Source organism: Carcharodon carcharias, chromosome 17 (assembly GCF_017639515.1).
Source record: "Carcharodon carcharias isolate sCarCar2 chromosome 17, sCarCar2.pri, whole genome shotgun sequence".
Lineage (NCBI taxonomy): Eukaryota > Metazoa > Chordata > Chondrichthyes > Lamniformes > Lamnidae > Carcharodon > Carcharodon carcharias.
Window position 1 is genome coordinate 86,153,509 of NC_054483.1, and position 16,322 is coordinate 86,169,830.

At 41.5% G+C, this 16,322-nt stretch overlaps 1 protein-coding gene across 2 annotated transcripts in view; it reads left to right on the forward strand.

Annotated features, from left to right (window-relative positions):
- mgmt (O-6-methylguanine-DNA methyltransferase) overlaps positions 1-16,322 on the forward strand; it is a 476,635-nt gene that overhangs the window by 23,298 nt on the left and 437,015 nt on the right. Inside the window, exons 2-3 of one of the 2 annotated variants that reach the window (XM_041209840.1) lie at positions 65-127; positions 3,442-3,489. In XM_041209840.1, the coding sequence (XP_041065774.1) occupies positions 3,457-3,489 (33 nt within the window). In that variant the 5' untranslated portion in view covers positions 65-127; positions 3,442-3,456. The remainder of the gene's footprint in view (positions 1-64; positions 128-3,441; positions 3,490-16,322) is intronic. The other variant, XM_041209841.1, reaches the window with a different exon arrangement.

Sequence of the window (16,322 nt, forward strand, 5' to 3'; positions counted from 1 at the left end):
GAAATCGATATGAGAAGCGAAATGGCTTGGAAAGTATTAAGGTTTGATTTCTTTTCTCTCACAGGAATGATTCTTAGACAAGACTAAGGCTAACTGTATTGGGATAGGAAAATCATAGAATTTGAAGGTAGTTTTAAACAGACGTTTATAGTATGTGTCTTAAGTACGATATTTCCCTAGTGAATGAATGTGACATAGATCAGTTAAAGATTATGATTTGGTATGGTAACATCTCCTGCCACTAATAGTTAAGCTGGTATATGGAGTAATTGATCTGCCTGTGAATGCTCCAATGTAAAAACAATTCAGGCTATTTGAACTATATTTTACAAGTGTGCATGGGACCTTTGGGACCGTATATTGAAAAATGTAGTTGTATGGCAATTCCATAGGAACCCAATTAAAACAGATTGACTCAGTGGTTTCCAATTTTTCATTTGACAAAAATTTAATGTACGGTTTTTTAATACAATTTTACACAAAGATGTAGTTTACAATACCCTTAATCAGTAACATGATAAGTATTTATTTGAAATTACAAGGTGAGTGGCATAGTGCTTCTGGTTGCTTAAAACAATTCTATGCTGAAAGTGTAAAACTATTCTCTCACAATACTGTTTTCTTTCCCATTTGAAAACACATTTAATGATTTTTATGATACAGTAATTGTATTGTGTTTTGGAGAGGAAAAGCAGCAATTTGCCTTTGTTTCCATTAACCATATAAAAAGAAATGCAGAAGTTTGAAAAAAAGACAAATTTCCAGAAAAATATTTCCTTGGAGTGTAAAGGATTTGAAAATATGCAGGTGTTTGAAATATATCCAAAAAAATTAAATGAACTGCTATAAATCCTAGGGCCTTAAAGGAAGGCGCTGCAGGGATAGTGGGTGCATTGGTTGTAATCTTCCAAAATTCCCTGGATTCTGGAGAGGTCCCAGTAGATTGGAAAACAGCAAATGTAACATCACTATTCAAGAAAGGAGGGAGACAGAAAGCAGGAAACCATAGGCCAGTTAGCCTAACATCTGGCATAGGGAAAATGCTAAAATCCATTATTAAATAGGTAAAGCAGGACATTTCTGCCATCAGGCAGAATCAGCATGGTTTTGTGAAAGGGAAATCGTGTTTCGCTAATTTGTAGAGTTTTTTGAGGATGTAACAAGTATGGTGGTTAAAAGGGAACCAGTAGATGTAGCGTATTTGGATTTCCAAAAGGCATTTGAAAAGGTGCCACAAAAAAGTTTAGATCACAAGATAAGAGCTCGATGTGTTGGGGATGATGTATTAGCAGGGATAGAGAATTGGCTAACAGGACAGTGGGGATAAATGGGTCATTTTCAGTTTGGCAATCTGTAACTATTGGAGTGCCAGAGGGGCCAGTGCTGGGGACTCAACTCCCGATGACCTATATTAATGACTTGAAAGAAAGGGTAGACTGTATTGGAGCCAAATTTGCTGATGATACAAGGATAGGGAGGAAAGCAAGTTTTTTTTGTATTCATTCATAGGATGGGGGCATTGCTGGCTAGGCCAGCATTTATTGCTGATCCCTAATTGCCCTTGAGAACTGAGTGGCTTGGTAAGCCATTACAGAGGGCATTTAAGAGTCAACCACATCGCTGTGGGTCTGGAGTCACATAGAGGCAAGGATGGTAGGTTTCCTTCCCTAAAAGAGATTAATGAACCAGATTTGCAACAATTGACAATGGTTTCATGCTCATCATTAGACTTTTAATTCCAGTTATTTTTTTCTAGTAAATTCAAATTTCACCCTGCCCTGGTGGGTACCCAGGTCCCCAGAGTATCACCCTGGGTCTCTGAATTACTAGTCCAGTGACAATATCACAACGCCACCTCATCACTGTGAGGAGGATACATAGTGATTGGGAAAGGGTGTAGATAGGTTACGTGAGTGGGCAAAAATTTGGCAGATGGAGTATAATGTGGGAAAATGTGAGGCTATCCACTTCGGCAGGAAGAATAGAAAACCAGAAGCTTATTTAAATAGAGACTGTAGAATGCTGCGGCATAGAGGAAACTGGGTGTCCTTGTACATGTATCACAAAACATTAGCATGTAGGTGCAGCAAGTAACTTGGAAGGCAAAGGGAATGTTGGTCTTTATTGCAAGGGGGATGAAGTATAAAAGTAGAGAAGCCTTGCTACATCTGGACAGAGCATTGGTGAGACTGAATCTGACGTACAGTTTTGGTCTCCTTATTTAAGGATATACTTGCATTGGAAGCATTTCGGAGAAGGTTAACTAGGCTGAATCCTAGGCTGAAGGGGTTGTCTTATGAGGCAAGGTTGAGTAGCTTGGGCCTATACTCGTTGGAGTTTGGAAAAATGTGAGGTGATCCTAATGAAATGTATAAAATTCTGAGGGGGCTTAACAGGATGGATGCTGTGAGGGTGTTGCCCCTCGTGGGGGAATCTAGAACTAAGAGGCAGAGTTCAAAAATAAGGCTGTCCCATTTAAGATGGAGATGAGGACGAATATCTTCTCTTGGGTTTATTCGTCTTTGGAATTCTCTTCCACAGAGAACAGTGGAGACTGGGTCATTGAATATATTCAAGGCTGAGCTAGATAGATTTTTGATCAACAAATGAGTCACGGGTTTTCAGGTGGTAGGCAGAAAAGTGGAGTTAAGGCTACAATCAGATCAGCCATGATCTTATTGAATGATGAGCTGAATTGCCTATGCCTGCCCCTATTTCCTATGATCTTATGAATAAAAAATGGTCAGCCATGGTCAATGGGTTGTCCAGAGATTGCTGCTGTTCTTTAAATTAGTCCTGATGAAACCATTACGAATTCTATAGTTACTGATCCTGTATTTGTTGTACGTGTAGTGCAAGGTTTATTAAAATGTCTTAACTCTACAAGGTAATTTCTCTTAAAAATTAAGATTGACATTAACTGGTTTAAAGTGGTGTTCTTTTAAGTTTTACAAATAATTGTCTTATTGTTTTTTTTCCAAGGACTCTAATAAGGCCATTTAGACTGAGGATTGAAATGAGAGAATGTTCACTGCAGTTTAAAATGGTTTAGTGCAGTAGGGGAAGTCTAGACTTGGATGTTTGTCATTAATCTGCACTAGGTTTTTGCTGTTACTAATGCTTTTTCTGAGAATCAAAGTAGTTTGGACAGCATGATAACATTTTTTCTCTTCTCATCTGTTGCATGCAACCCATTACAGATGATAGTTGCCCTGTGGAACCCATAGATTCCTGTTTGCTAGTAACAAGTTCCCTTTTCTGTTCAGGCAATTCATACTTAAACATAAAGCGTCATAATGGCCAATTTGTGTAATCACATCCCAAATCACTATCATATGTGAAATAAATAGTACAACTGACAGGCTAGTTCTCAACTGCTATAAAGGTGCATGATGCATCTCTTATCTGTTACTAACAGGCTTCTTCTTTCTACTTTTACAGCAGAAACTGCTTCACATGGCTAACATGGCAGCGAGACTTCATCAAAAAGTGAGTTCCAATGAAAATATCCTGACATACAAGTATGTATCAAAAAAGCAACAACATTACAAATGAGTTCACATATATAGCAGTATTGTGCTTTTCCCCAGTGTCCAGCAGTCACTGTTTGGTATCTAGTTGACAAGATTGATGCTGCAGTGTAAATCTCTGTAGCGCTGTCATGGCTGGTAACAGGCATCAGTGGACCTTTCCCCATCACAAATCTATCTTCTGTTGAATAGAGATTAATAAGATGAAGCACTATTCTTCCATATGTTGAGTTTTACTGCTTCTCACCATCCTCACCCACCCACCCCCTCCCCACCCAAAAAGACAAACAAAAATAATTAGAGTTCACGGTGGAATAACACCTTCTTCCATGGTCAAGCAGAAATCAAGTCACTCAGGTCCTGTACTTTTTAGATATTAGCTAACCTAAGCTGTACTAGGATACTGATGAGGAAGGGAGAACTGTTACTTTTCTGCTTATGTAGCAGCAGAGCAGAGATATCTTGACGCTCTCATGTATCAAAATCATTTAAACAGAATCAGGTCACTGTCCTAAAGGACACTGTCTTTTCTATTAGTGCACAAAGAATGGAGAGGGAGAAAAATCACATGATGAAATAGCATTTACTCAGTAATACTAATATTATGAGCTCTTTATATAAAGTTGCACCACCATTTTAAATGTTTTCATTTCTAAAATGTTTTAACTTTTACTGTTTGAATCATGATAGATCTGTCATTATTTCTGCATTCGATGAATCCATTATTTTTCTCTACTTTAGCCCAATGGCATTTACACAAGATAACTTGTAAGATGTAAGATGTAACGTGCTGCAGGTGAATCGTGGATTATATTGTATTTGTGAGAGGGTAAAATTATATCCATGATTATTAATTGCATATTAAAGCAAGTCAGTAAGTATGTCCTTGTAAGTCTTAAGATCATCGTTGCTGCTTTGTCGATTAATGGCTAAATATATTTAAATCACATTCACTATAGGATAGGTGGGAAAGTTGCACTTTTAGTAAGTTACCTGAGCAAAGGGTCACATTGACGGGCAGGATAAATATTGATAAAAGCAAAATACTGCAGATGCTGGAAATCTGACATAAAAACACAAAATGCTGGAAGAACCCAGCAGGTCTGGCAGCATCGGTGGAGAGAAAAACAGATTTAACGTTTCCAGCCCGTATGACTCTTTAGGATAAATGTTGAATTTGTTTCCTTCATGTGAATGAAAGCTAAGTTTTTTTTTTAGATTTTTTTAATTGACTGACCAGTGATGTTGTGCAAATTTTAAAATTAATCACCTATTGGTCTCCAAAGCTTCCAATTTAAAATTCTCACCCTCCTATTTAAACCCCCACATGGCCTTGCTCCTCCATTTCTGTATAATCTCATCTAACCCTGTTCCTCTGACTCCAGCCTCTTGTAAATGATTCCCTCCCTTCATTGTAATGTTGGTGGCAAAGCCTTCACCCATCAATTCCACATTCTGAAATACCTTCCTTAAATCTCTCAGCCACTCCGCCTCCCTCTTCTTAAAACCCATCTCTTTGACCAAGCTTTTGGTCACCTCCACTCCCTCAATATCTCATTATGTTGCTTAGTGTCCATTTTTGCATGTGAAGCTCATTGGACTTTTCTAGTGTTAAAGGTGTTTTTTTAAAATTGGATAGCATGGAAGTGGTGCAGACAAGGTGAACACCACATCTGAGGAACATAAGTAGAAGGGCTATGGACTGTTAGTGGTCCTCTGAAGATTCCATTCCTTTATGAACATTTGCAAAAAGCAAGGGAAAGAAGCAATGTTTTAATTCATAACTCATAACAGATTTCTTGAATTGCATAATCGCATTAAAAAAAATTATGCTGATCAGGCTAGTGATTGTGATGTGAAGGAATGAGAAAAGTATCACACTTGACTTTCTCAAAAGTGAAAATCTATGTATAGGATTTATATTACCGTGTTATTATACTATCCTTTTCAGACTATGCAGGTATATAGTGTGAATACTATTATTGTGATATTGTACACACTGCTATATTACACTTAGTGTTTTAAATTATATTCTTTACAAGTAATTAACTGTGCAGTTTCCGTATGTATAATCATGCTTAAGGTAAAGTTTCTGCTTATTCACTGTCGTGGTGAAAACTGTATGCTGCGGGAGGTCCCACAGACTTTTAACACACACAAAGTTCTCCTAGCAATTCCTGATTTGAATACATTTTCTATTCATGCAGAGCTCTTGCTCACATAGCAAGCTGCCTGTGGGAGTTTGCATGTAGCTCAGAGAAATATAATTGGCCTACTGTAAGAATTAAAAGGGCTGTCTTTAACCATATGAAAAAACAGCATTCGTGAGTAACAGTAGTGATGCTAAAAATGAAGAAGAAATCACTATCTGTTATCATATAACATTGACCTCTTCTGGTACTGCTTTAAGTTGCAGAGTGGAATGCTAAAAAGTGAGAATATCTGCATGGTCCTTGCTTTATCTGTGCCCTATTTTTGTCTGTAAGGACATCATTAACCAAGGCAAAAGTGAATGAACTTGGTCTTCAAGGACCCATCTTTGTAACCTGCATTCACTTTCAAATAAACCTAGCACTTATTATCTTAAAATACAAATATGATGAATGCCTGAAAGGTGCATTATTTTTGTAACCAACCTAATATATTTTGATGGAGTGAAACCCCTTTCTGCTCATATAGTTATGGCATTATGCCTAGGGCCTAGCTGACTTTTGGGTGCCATCAATAATCCCTTTGAGGTTTATAAAATCCAACAGTGTGACAAAATTGGGCAACCATGCTATGCTGTTGCTGCTGAACTTGAAAGGAAATGAAAGTATTGGCCCTGCTGAACAATGCATCATCCGTTTGACACATCTCTGCACACCAATTGGCTAATATTGCAGATTTCCCTTGTAGTAGCCTGGAAGAAGCTAGAGGCGAGCAAATTGAGGGCTGTTGTGACCTGACTATCACCGACTGTGCCATCACTGTTGTGGAAGTTTCTGATACCATCTGACCACTCTAACTCCCTTCTTCTTATTCTTCATTGTCAGCTTACATAAAATCCAGTAAGAGGGTTGCACAGGTTGGGGGGAAATGTCCCAGGCCATATGGGGATGGATTCTGATGTTCGGGGGGGAATTAAATCCCATTAAATTGACATCAGATTGGGATCCCTATGTCATCCAGCCCTCTTTTGGCTTTCCTTGGTGTTGGATTCTGAGTCCAGGATTCCTTCTTTCTCAGCAGAGAACAGGCTCCATGCCATGTCTGCACTTTGGAGAAGGGAAGTGCACAGCAGGAACTCATTGTAGAGTGAAACTGACGTGACATCAACTGTATAAAGGGTGAAACTGGCAAGCCTGTGGACAGCTGTGGACAGGATTTCACTGTGGGTAATCTCACCTTATTGCCTGTGAGACTTCCCTGCAACATGGGGGCTGCACTTTCTGCAGTTGCTGGAATCCCCCAGGAAGAGGTACGATTTGCTCCTGCCCAGCAGCCACAGTGACCGGGGCAGTAAATCCAAATGCAGTAACTGTCTTCTCCGCAGGCATATGCAGCTATGTGGAACAGAGGGAATGAGCACAGGGCTGCACCTTGAAGGAGGTGATAGACTCAGCACAGGTTCTATAGGCCAAGGGTTAGCTTCCTTTCTGAACAACGGAGCCCCAAAAGGCGCAGAACTCGTGGCAGCTAATCGCTGACGCCTGCTGCTTTCTGGAAGAAGGCCTGTGCCCAAGAGGAACAAATGGCTACTGATTGCCCGAGGCTGTTAAGGTGATCACAGCCCTCATCATCTTCACATCCGGTTCCTTCCTGGGATCTGTTGGTGACATCTCTAGGATCTCGCAATCTGCAGCCTACAACAGCTTCAGCCAGTTTGCTGATATCTTGTTTGTGAAGGCTTCTGACTATAATGGCAGCCGGAGTCTGTTTGCCATTCCGCTCCTTTCTTGCTTGACCTTCCAACTCAGGCCGGGTGAGAACAGAACGGGATAGTGTTGCTGGTTGGTGTGGGGATGGGTCCCATGGGGACAGTGTTGGGGGGGTGTTCTGGGGGTGGGAGCCATGGGGTAAGGCGGGGGAGGGACCCATGGGGTCCGGCGTGGGTGGTGTCCGGCTGGATCCCATGGGGGCAGCATTAGGGGGTGGTGTGGGGCTGGGTCTCGGGGGGGCTGGGGCAATGTTGGGTGTTGGTGTGGAGCTGGAACCCATGGAGTCCGACGAGGTGGTGGTCCGGTGGGGTGCGGGTGGTGTGGGGGCGGGCCCTGTGGGGTCTGGTGGGGGTTGGTGTGGAGGCGTGTCCTCGGAGGTTCTGAGGGCAGATCCCGTGAGGTGGTCTGGTGCGGGGGCGGGTCCCGGGGGTGTCTGAGGGCGGTGGAGGGGCAAGCCCCGTGGTGCCTGCAACGGTGGGTGACGGGTGTGGGGGCGTGTGAGGGGGGGTGGTGGTGTTGCCGGTGCACCAGTGTTTGCATCTTTATGAGGACCTAACCTCTGTTTTAATTTAAATTAACTTTTTATAAGAAATTTTTAAACCTCAATACAAAATCGAAGCAGACTGATTTAAATTCTGCAAGACCTGATCAGGGACTTGTTTCTAACTACTTAAATATGGGTCTTAGTACCACTGTTAGTAAAACACTCCTTTTGGACATAATAATCTAAAAGATACCTTTTAGGTATAAATGTAAGTATAGGCTTCTGTATCAACTTGACCCCCATGTTGGGCACCAAATGAAGAGGATTATAATCCTGGCCCCTTTTTAAGGACAATACTGTATCAGGCATACTCCTCACTTACGTTTGAGAAAGACAAACTTCACAGATACTTGATTGGGCCTGAAGAACTGACCTAGCTTTCCCTGAAGAATAGGAAGCACCAGAGAATATTACCGTCCTCCAGATGAAGTTCTCGAGTTTGGATACAGGAGTCTATATGAGGCGATATATTTTCTAAATTATGTAGAAGTTTATTAAAGAACTGAATATGTAATTCACATTTAATGGAAAGCCAATCGTAATATTGATGGTTATAGGAAAATGAAGTATTATTGTGTTTCTTATAGAGAATCCAAATCTAAATGATGTCACAGAGGGATATTTAAGATATCCATCAACATTCAAAGTAGCATTCACCCTAAATCCTCAAGTAGAAAGTTACAGAGCTTAGCAAGATACCTCTATCCTGATTAAGGGGAGAACTATCATTACTACATTACAGTAGCTATACCATTACCACGAGAGATGCTGGAGTTAATCCAACAAATCTAAAAATCCCTCTTTGTGGTGCCAATTTTTATACCATTAAAAGAACTGACCAGCAGGAAACACGTGAGCACCCATACTGGACAACATCCTTAATTCTAGTCAATATCTTTCGAGTGGTAACTTCCTTGCTACACAATTTTCTCAAGATCAAACTCAGTTTCCTGCATTCAGTTGACAAGTGATTCAGGGGCATCCTTAAACATTAAGGTTGTCCATTGCTAGATTATGGTATTTTACAATGTATAAATGCCTTATTGAGATGGTGTATCCATGATTTTTGGGAGCTAGTTCCTGTTTTCAGGAACTGCCTTGGATTGGAGGATATACCATATCCTATGCCACAGGATGTTGGTGTTCTTGAGTACACAATTATGGCAAGGCATGTTTATGAACTTCTGATCCCCTATCCAGCAGATGAACTCTGCTTTTAATTTTTAATCCCTACTTCATAGGAGAATCACTTTTTTTTAATCTAACAACTCCTTACAATAGGATTCCTTCACATGAAACTGACCAGGGACAATGAGGGATCCAACAAATTAGAGGCCATGAGAATGAGTAATTCACATAAATTCATTCTTCCATTCAAATAAAGAACACCAATGAAACACTTAACAATGCAATAAGCACCCAAGTAAATCCCCGTGTGCAACTAATACTTATCCTCTTGCTTTCTATTACTTCTGTGTGTTGCTACCCTTGTGGTTTCAGCTGAGCTGGGGGCAGGCTGTTGACATATGAGATGTGTGTGTTTTAGGTCCTTTAAGGACCTTGTCAAAGACTGCCCACCTATACCTACGCAGGGGCAGACTCCGTCAACTGTGCAGGAAGCAGCATATGCAGCTCGGTTGGGGAAGAGGGCTGCATGAGAAATGGGAGCACCTTGAGAAGAGCCCCCATTGCCATGAGCTCTTTCTCCATCTTCCTTCTCAGTGTCCACTTTTCTTCTATTAACCAAGAACAGGAGAGTACTTGGTTGCAAGTGGAAAGTGGCATTTAACCATCAAAGTGAGGCTTTGATCAATGTTGTGTAAGCTGGCAACCGAAATGTGCACATGTGCCAGTATGCAATCGGTGGTCTGCCGTGTCCGATTCTCCTGAGGTTAGCCACTCTTTGAATGGAGATGGTTATCAGCATGAATGTTTGAGACGTCACGGCACTTGTGCTAAAAGTGGACTCCTCCATCGTTTATGTAAGATTGTGCACTCTGCTCTGAAAATTCTGACAGAAGCACATATGTTTCCCATTGCTTCTCCGCAAGCTCCTGTTTTGTGGATGACCCCTGAGGCTCTGTGTCGGTGTCCGTCTGAGCAGAACTTGAAGTGTCCTGCACCCTCTGGGGCTTTCCACTGCTGTCCCTGTTTCCAGCGCCTGCTTCTGCCCACATGTGATATGCTCCTCACCATGTGTCACGTTAATCTATCTGTGATGCCAGACTGACTGAGGTATGTGTGGCTGCGCTAGTGGAGAGTACATATGGAATCATGTGTCGGTGCATTCTCAGAGTGCTGGTCCTCCTGTGAAGACGCCTCATGCTGCTCCCTCATCGCCGCTGCCGCCACCGTCAATGTATTGTGGGAAATGAAAAACCTGAAGTAGTGCTGAACTTGGGTGAAATGGATTAATAAAGTGCAAATCATGCCATCTAATGTATTGGTGACATGAATTCAATGTAGGTGACAGTTCAATGCGAAGTGGCCGTGTGATATCTAATTTTGTCACCTGGGCCACCCCCATCTCTCCCTCAGTGACAGTGTGTTCTGCTGCCAGGCTACCAATCGCCGGTGTTTACTCCTCCATCACAGACAGAGTGGTCATGGCTCCATCATCCACTCCTGGTTCTCTGTCCCTCCCTGGAGTTGTGGCCTTTCCACCTTTCCAGCGATGAGAAGAGACAGAGAGTGAGAAGTGAACTGATTGCTGAGAAGTAGGGTAAACATTTGAGGAATGGGAGTGCAAAGACAATGGAACGAAGATAAGTGAGAGTGCTGTCTGGTGAAGTGGAGCTTTGAGGAGGAGATTGGAAAGAAAGGAATATGTGTGATCACATTGTGTTGGTTAGGGCAGTGCTGTACAGGTGAATGCAGTGGAGGTCAAAGAGTGATGGCTCCCAGTGAGGGTTGCAGGATGCTCACCTTGAGATGAGGTCTCTAAACCTTTTGTGGCAATTGGTTCAGGCCCTTGTCACCATACTTAGGTTGCATGCAGGAGGACTTTTTTCCATGGCTTCGCTGCATCAATTATCCCCATAAGGGATGAGACTGTGAACCGGGCAACTGCCATTCCATATTTTCCGTCCGTTTTGCGGGTCTTTGCTTCTTTCCACTGGATTGTATGCTGCAATCACTGATGCCATTGAAAGTCTTGTTGGGGTCCCTTTAAATGGAGATCCTTAGTTGCTACTTTTGCCATATCATCCCACCCTCCGAGATTGCTCAGGGAAATTGAGGGTGAGATGGTAATTACGTTGCTCGTAAATTAGTTAGTTGGATTCCCAACCCAAAAATTGTTTTGCCATTCCGTTAGGAACAAAGTTCACAAGATTCCACCCATTGAATCCAAGCAACATGACTTAAATAGAGTTGTCACAAACAACATAAAGCAGTTCGGTATTCTGTGGAAAAGCTTCGCGAATTGCACATATGCTGTGTAAACTTAGGAACTTCAGTGACAGGTCCATTATATATTTTGCATAATAATTGGAACCAAAATGAAACTCATGTATACACTCTGTGTGTGAGAGAGAGAGAGCAACACCAGTAAGCAACCAGGTCAATAATTTCACGCATAGCATGAAACAAATTAGAATTTTCTCAATTTTAATTGGGCTGTTTACCTCAAAGTTGTGCATTCCACATCTGGATTTTTGAACTTTGGTACCCTTGCATACCATAGTGGTATGTTAACTGTTTCAACATTAAAGCATCATTTATAGGTACATCACGATTGGTTGCAAATTTTTCATGACCTCTATCAAACTTTCATTTTCAGGCAGCACACATTTCAAAATAAAATTTGAAAAACAATCAAAAACAAATCAGTTTGTTACTCCCAGAATAAAGCAATTTCTGCCCTGCTGAAATGTCCTGGTTTAATGAACATATATTGATGGATCTCTGTAATTCCTTTTAGCTAGTTTCACTGTTGTTATCATTAATTACTAGTTAAACAAAACCTCAAGAAAAATACATTTAAAAGTAACAACACTGTAGCTTATTCAGACACCAAGTTATTTTGCACAAGTTTGTGAGGAAGAGGCTTGAATAGAAGAAAGAAAATCAGACCAGATGACTAAATTTCTTATTTTTATGAACAATGATAGAAATGTCTTTTTTAATCTATTGCTAAGAGCTATTATTGAAATTAAGGGAGCACATACTTTTTGAAATATGCATGTTTCATAAGAGTATTAATTCTTGTTAGTGACACCAAACAAATATCATGCCAATTACCTGCATTGTGTCTTAAGAAGCCAATGAACCACATGTTAACATTATGGCATTTGTTAATTCAGCTACGGAGTGCGCAGCTATATCAGAGAATGGCTCTGTCAATAGAAAAAACCTTGATTCAATAATGGTGCGATGGAAGTTCTTGTGAGCTCTGTAATGGAAGGGTGGACCCCTAATGCGTCACCCATGTGTCCTAGCATTGAGTAGCCTAACTAGTGTTTCAGGAACAGCCCAGAGAGGCTTCTAGGTGATTTTGTCAAACTAGGAAGAGCACTGTTGTTCCTCCTGGCTCTACAAAAATATTGGAAGTTCGCTGCTAGCCCAAGTTTGCCCCTGACTTTTTACTTGGCTGTTCCTCTCTTTTCTTCAAAATTGTTGCAACTATTATATCTAAATAAACTAGAACATGTTTTATGTGAGTGACGCTAGTTTTTACATATGATTAAATATGCCAATATCATACTAAATCTTGAATACAATGCAATGTTTTTGTTTTCAAACTTTCGCCTTTCACCCTGTTACTTTGTGCTCGTTCGTTATTTGGTGGCAACAAACAAAAACACAGATTTTGCCCTGTAGATTTGTAGTAAGAGGCAAGAATTATAGGAGGAAAGATAGCTCACGTATTTGGGATACACATTGAAGTTCATTATTGGAAAAATAATGAAGATAGAGATCAAGAAAGTTCAAAAATACAAGTGAATTTAAAGTAAGTGATGCCTTGTCAGACAAAGGGATATTATTTCACTTGCTTTTATATCGGTTCACATTATTCACCCTATGGGTGTAGCTATTCTAATACTAGAGTACAAAATATGATTGATTATATTCAATGCTGTTAGAAAGTTGCTATACTGATAGAATTCCAATATTATATGAAGTACATGGTTGTCAGGCATCGGATGCAGTACTAAAACGTTTGTCTAATCTTTGCAATCAATAATGCTTCCTTTGAGGTTCTGGCCATAATTTCTTTTTGGACTTGGGTTTTCTAGACTTCACAAATTAACTCGATGATAATTTTCTGCTGTGATAATGAAATGACAAAGGTAATTGCACACTACATGTATATAGCTGAAAAAAACAATAAAATTAATCTGAATTAGCCTGACTTGTCGATGAGAAGTATTTATGATATGTAGCAAAGCAATAACGGAGGCTGATGTCATTATAGCAGGGATGCAAGTTATTGCTTTAATGTAATAGTGTTTGAATTTTTTTTAAGAAAGGGAGAGACAATGTTATGGTTTGCAGGTGATTGTGTTTTTGAAATTAAGTTGTAGAGATTCTGATAATGGCCAACAATAATGCATTGAGAATGCAATATCTTTTATTGTGTTATGCCTAATTGCATTATCTTGTATTTGCTGTGCCTCATGTCAGCTTTGCAGAGTCTGTAGTTGAAATGGCTTCACATTCTGGTTTCTGGCGAGTTTACTAGACAAGGAATGGAAATAATAAAGTTTGTATTAATAAGTAACTCAATATATTTCAGTAAATCTGCTTCTGTTAGTAGCTGGTCTCAATGCTGCTCCTCATAAATCCCAACACTAATATTTAATTCAGTTGTTTATCTAGCACAGACTAATTTCCAAAGATGTAGGACTATAAGTTGCTTTCTCTAAATACAGTAGTTATACAAATGTTCTAAACCACCCATAGAAAATGTGGGACATTATTAGGACCCATCATTAAGTACCGGCAAAGTATTCCTGTTGCAATTAATTTGCAATAAGTACTTTGTATTGAAACCAATAAAATAATGTTATTGTGTATATAAGCAGTCAGAACTGAATATTTCTACGTTAACAAATCTTTGGGCGCCAAATTATATAGCCCCCCCGAAATGAGACATGGGCGTTGCAATACACGATTATTCCACGACCATTTAAAGTGATGCAGGCTGCGTGCCAACTTTTTGCTGCCTGTTAATTGTAAGGATTCTGGCATGCCCCAATGCTGAATGGCTGCATACATCAGTGTGGGGCCCTAATTTGTGCAAGGGTAGCACCACTGAAAGCTAGCCTGCACAACTTAAAACCCAACTGCACCTCTTAAAGGTGCAGCACGTTCTGGCTGCAGTAATGGCAGAAACTGCTTGAACAAGAGTGGAAGACTGGGAGGAAGCAACAGGGATGGCGCAACAGGTCTGATTGTGTGCCCCAAGGTTCTCGGCTGCCATGCTGGAGTTCTTGGTGAAGTAGGTGAACAGGAGGAGGGAGATTCTTTCCCCTCAGGTGGCTAGATGGTCCTCTAGACATGTACTGAGAAGGCAATGGGAATAGATAGCCAAAGTGGTTAATGGCAGCAGTCGTGTCCCCAGGACCTGGATGCAGTGGAAAAAGAAGTTTAGTGACCTCAGATGAGTGGCCAAGGTCAGCAATTTTTAAAAAAAAATTCATTCACAGGATGTGAGCTTCACTGGCTAGGCCAGCATTTATTGCCCACCCTTAGTTGCCCTTGAGAAGGTGGTGATGAGCAAACTTCTTGAACTGCTGCAGCCCATGTGGTGTAGGTACACCCACAGTGCTATAGGAAGGGAATTCCAGGATTTTGACCCAGCGACAGTGAAAGAATGGTAATATATTTCCATGTCAGGATGTTGAGTGACTTGGAGGGGAGCTTCCACGTGGTGGTGTTCCCATTTGTCTGCTGCCCTTGTCCTTCTAGATGGTAGTGGTCGTGGTCTTGGTGAATGCCTGCAGTGCATCTTGTAGATGGTACACACTGCTGCCACTGTGCGTTGGTGGTGGAGAGAGTGAATGTGGATGTGGTACCAATCAAGTGGATTGCTTTATCTTGAATGGTGTCAAGCTTCTTCAGTGTTGTTGGAGCTGCACTGATCCAGGCAAATGGAGAGTGTTCCATTATATTTCTGACTTGTGCCTTGCAGATGTGGACAGGTTTTGGGGAGGCAGGAGGCGAGTTTCTCGTCGCACGATTCCTAGTGTCTGACCTGTTCTTGTAGCCACAGTATTTATATGGCTAGTCCAGCTCAGTTTTTGGTCAATGGTAACCCCCAGCATGTTGATAGTGGGGGATTATGTGATGGTAATGCCATTGAACATCAAGGGGCGATGGTTGGATTCTCTCTTGTTGGAGATGGTCATTGCCTGATGCTTGTGTGGCGTGAATGTTAATTGCCACTTGTCAGCCCAAGCCTGGATATTGTCCAGGTCTTGCTGCATTTGGACATGGACTGCTTCAGTATCTGAGGAGTCGTGAATGGTGCTGAACATTGTGCAATCATCAGCGAACATCCCACTTCTGACCTTATGATAGAGGGAAGGTCATTGATGAAGCAGCTGAAGATGGTTGGGCTGAGGACACTACCCTGAGGAACTCCTGCAGTTATGTCCTGGAGCTGAAATGACTGACCTCCAACAGCAACAACCATCTTCCTTTGTACCAGGTATGACTACAACCAGCAGAGAGTTTTCCCTCTGACTCCCATTGACTCCAGTTTTGCTAGGGCTCCTTGATGCCACGCTCGGTCAAATGCTGCTTTGATGTCAAGGACAGTCACTCTCACCTCACCTCGGGATTTCAGCTCTTTTGTCCATGTTTGAACTAAGGCTGTAACGAGGTCAGGAGCTGAGTGACCCTGGCAGAACCCAAACTGGGCATCAGTGAGCAGGTTATTTCTAAGCAAGTGCTGCGTAATAGCACTGTTGATGACCTCTTCCATTACTTTACTGATGTTTGAGAGTGGACTGATGGGGCGGTAATTGGCCAGGTTGGATTTGTCTTGCTTTTTGTGCACAGGGCATATCTGGGCAATTTTCCACATAGCCAGGCAGATGCCAGTGTTGTAGCTGTACTGGAACAGCTTGGCTACGGGTGTGGCAAGTTCTGGAGCACAAGTCCTCAGTACCATTGCTGGAATGTTGTCAGAGCCCATAGCCTTTGCAGTGTCCAGTGTCTTCAGCCATTTCTTGATATCACGTGGAGTGAATTGAATTGGCTGAAGACTGGCATCTGTGATCCTGGGGACCTCTGGAGGAGGCCGAGATGGATCTTCCACTTGGCACTTCTGGTTGAAGTTTGTTGCGCATGCTTCCTCCGCCTTGTCTTTTGCGCTGCTGT